The 6,215-nt window shown below is 65.6% G+C and overlaps 1 protein-coding gene across 1 annotated transcript; it reads left to right on the top strand.

Moving 5' to 3' along the window:
* Positions 1 to 1,345: 1,345 nt before the first annotated feature.
* On the top strand, positions 1,346 to 5,525 carry IRX4 (iroquois homeobox 4). Its single transcript, XM_059416455.1, has 5 exons — positions 1,346 to 1,390; positions 1,943 to 2,194; positions 2,929 to 3,041; positions 3,908 to 4,236; positions 4,702 to 5,525. Exons 1-5 carry the CDS (start codon positions 1,346 to 1,348, stop codon positions 5,523 to 5,525), a joined length of 1,563 nt encoding a protein of 520 aa, XP_059272438.1.
* Positions 5,526 to 6,215: the final 690 nt, after the last annotated feature.

Genomic DNA, 6,215 nt, shown 5'->3' with positions numbered 1-6,215 from the left:
GGGGGGGGGGGGGGGGTACTCGGCCTGCTCCGTGCGCCCCGGTCACGGAGCTATGCAAAGGGGGCGGGGAAGGGCGTCCCGGCGCTCCCTCCCCGGTACCTAACCCTGAGGGTCGCCGGGAGGAGCAAGCGTAGCGGGAGGGGCCCCGGAGCTCATCGGGAAACCTGCTCTTCGAGCGCGCGGGGGTGTCTGGCAGTCCCGGGTTTAGCCGCGAGGGGCAGGGGGAGGCTGAGGCTGAGGCTGAGGGCGGCCCGCGCAAGGGGGTGGAAGAGGAAAGGGAGGGCCGTTGGCCGCGCCGCAACCCGCAGGACCTGGGCTGGGACCAAGGAGGGGGTGTTCCCCGGGGACAGGGCTGCGGGGAGTCGCAAAGCCCCTCAGCACTTGGGCCACCCACCCACCCCTGGAGGAGATGGCTCTGGGAAGGGGTTCAGGACCCACACGCCTGAGGGCACGTTGACCTCCAGACGCGGACACTCGCAGCCGCACTGGGGCCTGGAACTCCGCCCCGGAGCAGGGTCCGAACTGGCGGGAGGCGGAGCGGCTGACCCGCCGAACAGCGGTCGGAGCGGCGCGCGGGCCAGCGGAGCGGCCGTCCTCCACCTGGAGCGGGGCGCGGAGGCCCGGGCGGCTGGTCGCCTGCGCCGGCGCCGGCTAATTTTAACTGTTGATTACATCTTCGGTGAAGACTCAGTCGTGTGTCCCTTCACATGTCTCATTTGTAATTGAGACTAATGATTACAGTGGGGCGGGAAGGAGCAGGTGCTCATTAATTAATTTCTAATTAAAAGTGCTTCCCGTCCTCGGTGACTAAGGAGAAACAGCAATTCGTCGGGGCGATATTGACTCCACGGATGAAATTCATTTGTTAGAGCCTGTTGGCCCCTTCGCCCCGCGCGGCGCCCCCAGCCCGTCCCCGCCCCGCCGCCCGGCCTCAGCGAGTGACCCGCACGTCTGCGGCCGGGCCGAGCTGCGCGGCGTGGGCTGACGTCAGCGCCTCCGCCGCTTAAAGCCAAGCACATCTGACTTGACGGGTTCGCGCAACTCGGTTTTTTTTTTTTTCCTTTTTTGCAAAATATGTATTTGTGTCGCCGCTGCGAGGCCAGTTGGTCCCAGAGCCCCCTCGAGGCTCGGGAATGTGAAGCTAAAAGGCTCGCTGCGGCCGCTGCGGCTCTCTTTCCCACCGGGTTAGAAAAGTTTGCGGGGCACGTGGACGAATTAACCCGCTCTTCTGCTTCGCCCTCCCAGCGCCTAGGAGCCGGCGGCCCCGGAGCAGTGGCCGCGTCACGCCGGCCACCGCGCGCAAGACCCCGCCGGCCCCGCCCGCCGGCCCCGGGCGGCGCCCGCCATGTCCTACCCGCAGTTTGGATACCCCTATTCTTCCGCACCCCAGGTAAGGGGGCCTCACGAGGGTGCGGGAATGCAGCGTTACACACTGGTGGGTGGGCGGCTGTCCAGCGACCCGGTGCCGCTTCCCAGAGAGCAGGGCCTGTGCCGCGCGCTCCGTGCACCGGCCCCGCGAAGACTAGAGGCACTGAGAGCATCTGTCCTGCGGGGGGACGCATTTCTCCGGCTTTGTTTGACCCCCAGCACGCCCCAACCCCCAGCTCTGAGGCTTCTTTGCCCGAGAGGAACCCGGGGACCCAGGAGAGATGTGGCACAGGAGGGCGTGCACAGCCTTAGAATCCGCCCCCCCACCCCCACACACAGACACCCCGGGGAGGGTGCGAAAGGTCAGGGGGCTGGCCGGGCTGGGCCCCAATTCTCCAGAGGAGGCCCGGCCAAGCAGACTGGCAGCACTAAGGAATGCGCGGCCCGGTGGACAGCGGTACGCCCGAGGCCACCGGGCACGCCCTTCTGGGCCGCGCGCCGGGCAGGTGGAGGCCTAGAGCCCCAGCCTTGAGCCGGGGTGCCGGCCCTTCCTCGCGGCCCCTCTCTCCTCCAGTTCCTGATGGCCACCAACTCCCTGAGCACGTGCTGTGAGTCGGGGGGCCGCACGCTGGCCGACTCCGGGCCCGCCGCCTCGGCCCAGGCGCCTGTCTACTGCCCGGTCTACGAGAGCCGGCTGCTGGCCACCGCGCGCCACGAGCTCAACTCGGCCGCAGCGCTCGGCGTCTACGGGGGCCCCTACGGCGGCTCGCAGGGCTACGGCAACTACGTGACCTACGGCTCCGAGGCGTCCGCCTTCTACTCGCTGGTAAGGGGAGGGAATTATCCGAAACCTTCCCCCTCCCCCGCGACGCCTCGTCCCTCCCCCCGGAATTGCCAAGCCTCCTCCCTGAACTCTGGAGTCAGGGGCGCCGGTGCCCTGGACCCCAGATTGGAGGGGGCGGGACAGGCACACCTTAGCGGCTCCTTCCGCTTTGCCGCTCCTAATCCGGCCCCGCGGCACACCTCCATCCCCCGGGTCTGGGGACCTTGCAGCTCTGGCCACATCACCGGTCCAGTGCCCCTTCGCCCCATCTGCTGCGCGCTCCCCCACAGAGCTCCGCTTCCCTCGCTCCCAGGTCTCCCTCGTCCTCTCTGGGCAGCCCCCACCACGTAGCCTCGCCGGCCTCTCCCTCCCCTGCCCTCTCCATGCCCACCCTCTTGCTCCACCCCCGCTTCTCCCCTCCCCTCCTCCCTTCGATACTCCCCGGGTCCCGCTCACCCTCCGCTCCTCCGCTGCCTCCCAGCGCCCCACCCCCTTCTCTACCCCTTTCTTCCGCCAATCTCATTCTCCTCTCTCCTACCCCCCAGTTCTGCTCATTCGCCCTCCCCCTTTGGAGGTTCCTTGCTCCCTGGGCAGGGGAGAGAGTCTGGGGACGGGATGGCTGGTGAGGCTGCCTGGGGGTCTGTGCAAAGCGTGAAGGAGCCGAGGTGTGTGGGGGGGCGGGGTCGAGCTGGGTCGCCTCCCAGAAGCTGTGACCCCAGGCTCCTGGGATCCTACAGAATGGCTTCGACTCCAAGGACGGGCCTGGATCTGCGCATGCGGGCCTGGCGCCTGCAGCGGCTGCTGCCTACTACCCCTACGAGCCAGCGTTGGGCCAGTATCCCTATGACAGGTGAGGGCTGGAACCCCTCCTCACCGCACCACAGGGCCCCCTGCGCTCCATTCTGCCATCAAACTCCCCAACCCACGCCCTTGTGAAAGCTGGGGAGACAGGAGGAGGGACAGTCTCAGGGTCGGGCTCCTGCTGACTTTGGCTTAGTCCAAGTCCCACCTCCTAGGCAAGCCAAGCCCCACAGACACAAATGCGTCCCCAGCCTCCCCTTCCCGCTCCCCACGCTGTCTGCACTCCCAAAGCCCTTGCTGGACGGGGTCTTCCTGGCAGCCAAGTGTTGGTGCTTGGGCTTGAGATGACTGCCCCCCCTCCGCCCAAAAGGGGCAGCCTCTGCGGTATGTGGGACCCAGTCCACCCTCCCCTGTGGTGGGGACTGGAAGGGGGAGTCCAGTGGAACCCACTCTAAGACAGCATGACCCATCTGGGCGAGAGGAGGAATCGTGACTGCAGGAGGTCTGCAGAAGGCCATCCGGGCGCTTTCTCCCGCGGGAACTGAAGGCCGTTCCCGCCCATGGGTGTCATACAGTCGGGCTTGCACTTCTGTGAGGGGCTTTCCTGGTTTGCGGATCTAAGGAACTGAAGAAGAGAGGCCTAGGTGGAGTGAGCGAGACCTAGCCTGGCCTTGAGCGCTCCACCCTGACCCCTCTGGCTGAGCAGGAGCCCGGGGTCCCTGTAAGTGTAATAGACACAGGCAGAAAAGGCAGTGCCTGTAGGCAGTGGCAAGGGGTGGGGGCCTGGGTCCCACCCGGTCTTACCACCGTAAGCACACCCCCACGACGGGGACCGAAAGCCGGCAGGGGCCTGGCTCCGGCTGCCGGCCTAGGCAGGGGTCCCGGCCGGCACCCCATTGCCCAGCCTGTCTGCAGGTACGGGACCATGGACAGCGGCACGCGGCGCAAGAACGCCACGCGCGAGACCACCAGCACGCTCAAGGCCTGGCTGCAGGAGCACCGCAAGAACCCCTACCCCACCAAGGGCGAGAAGATCATGCTGGCCATCATCACCAAGATGACCCTCACGCAGGTGTCCACCTGGTTCGCCAACGCGCGCCGCCGCCTCAAGAAGGAGAACAAGATGACGTGGCCTCCGCGGAACAAATGCGCAGATGAGAAGCGCGCCTACGCGGAGGGCGAGGAGGAAGAAGGGGCGGAGGAGGAAGCCCGGGAGGAGCCCCTGGGGAGCACCAAGACCGAAGGTGCGAGGGGCGTGGGCGGTGCTGGTGCCGGGGCGCCGAGCTCGGGGACTCCCAGTGCCTTCTGTCAGGGATCTAGGACCTCCAAAGACATCGAACCTGGGGTAGTGAAAGCAAACTTCAAGGCCCTGCGCAGCAAATGAATGAGCTGGCCCCAGAGGCCCTGAGCCCAGGGGGCCCGTGGTGCCAACAGGGACAGGCTTAAAGAAACCCAAAACAACGTTTAAAACGTGGACACACCCACCCTAACCGGACCCCTATTGATTTGAGGAGGAAATCGCCCTTTGTTGCCACCTGGGGGATGGGGAGCGTCCGAGAGTGGGAGGTGCGGAGAACCGCTCTGGGTGCTTTTCCGAGCTCAGGGTGGGCCCTAGAAGCACGGGTGCAGAGCTAGGAAGGAAGTGCACGGTTCTTCAGATTAGCCCCCGCCTCTGTCCCTGCACTGGCCTCTCCTTCTGTCCTGCGCAGAGCCCGTGCGCAAAGAGGAAAAGGATCTGGAGCTCACTGACCTGGAGGACTTCGACCCGCTGGAGGCGGAGCCTCCTGAGTGCGAGCTGAAACCGCCCTTCCAGCCCCTGGATGGCGGTCTGGAGCGCATCCCTGCCGCACCGGATGGTCCAAGCGCCCCGGGAAAGGAGGCCTCCAGCACCCTCCGGATGCCCCTGGCTGCCGGTGGCGGGGCCCCCCTGGACCAGGACCTAGAGAGGGCCAGGAGCTGCCTCCGGACCACAGCGGCAGGGCCAGAGCAGCAGTCCGGTGTGGGGGGCGGCTCGCAGGCTTGCGAGGCCAAGCTGGGCTTCGGGCCCGCTGGGGCAACAGCAGGCCTCGAGGCCAAGCCGCGCATCTGGTCCCTGGCTCACACGGCGACCGCCGCCGCCACCACACTGAGCCAGACTGAGTTTCCATCATGCATGCTCAAGCGTCAAGGCCCGGCGGCCCCTGCGGCCACCTCCTTGGCCCCTGCCTCATCCTCGCCTGCGGCCCCGGCCCCCACTGGTGCCCTGGACAGGCACCAGGACTCCCCGGTAACCAGTCTCAGAAACTGGATGGATGGGGTCTTTCACGACCCCATCCTCAGGCACAGCACTTTGAACCAGGCCTGGGCCACCGCCAAGGGCACCCTCCTTGACCCAGGACCGATGGGACGCTCGTTGGGGGCAGGCGCCAACGTGCTGACAACACCCCTGGCGCGCGCTTTCCCGCCGGCCCCACCCCATGACGCTCCCACCTCGGGTGCAGCCAAGGAGCCGCTGGCCCTTCCGAAGGCGGGAGGCAAGCCCTTCTGCGCCTGACCGGCCCTGCCCCTGAGCAGAGGAGGAGCCCAGGCTTGGCCACAGGCCGGTGGGTCACAGACTCCTTTTTCTACCAAGTTTCCAAAGCAGGACAAGAGCATGGCAAGGTTCAGGCAGCGAACCCACCGTGGAGGAGGAGCCGAGCTCGGCCGGGTCTGGCCGCAGACCAGGGCCACCGACCCCACTCGGACATTCGCTAGTTCAGGCCATTCCCAGACTCCAGGAGCCCTGGGGCAGGGCCGCGCTGGGAGCAGAAGGGAGCCACCCTGAGGCATAAAGTTTACGAGCGAAAGTTTACATGGAGAAGACATTTCCCCTCCCAGGCACTGTCGGTTTGCCTGTCTTCCTTTGGGTTCGAGGCTTGCCTGGGCTCCTCCTGAAGACTCATCAGCCCATGAACTTGATCGCGTCCTCCGCACACTGGCCAACAGCACTCCACCTCGTTCACACTATTGCACACTTAACGCGATAAAATTATGTTTTTTTAAAATGTATGTTCACACCAATAATTGCCTGCTTCAGAGGCTAATATAAGAAAACCAATAAACCGAGTGGTGGTGTTTGCATTGCAAAATGAACACGTTTCAAACCCGGGGATTAGAGCTCTCGCCAAAGGCAAGGCTCTAATCCCGAAGGGAACGAGTGGGAGAGGGGTCTTTGGGCCAGGGTCCTCGGGGAAGTTGCTGGCTG

The sequence above is a fragment of the Mustela nigripes genome, chromosome 12 (assembly GCF_022355385.1).
Source record: "Mustela nigripes isolate SB6536 chromosome 12, MUSNIG.SB6536, whole genome shotgun sequence".
Taxonomy (NCBI): domain Eukaryota; kingdom Metazoa; phylum Chordata; class Mammalia; order Carnivora; family Mustelidae; genus Mustela; species Mustela nigripes.
This window is presented reverse-complemented; position numbering and strand designations above follow the sequence as displayed.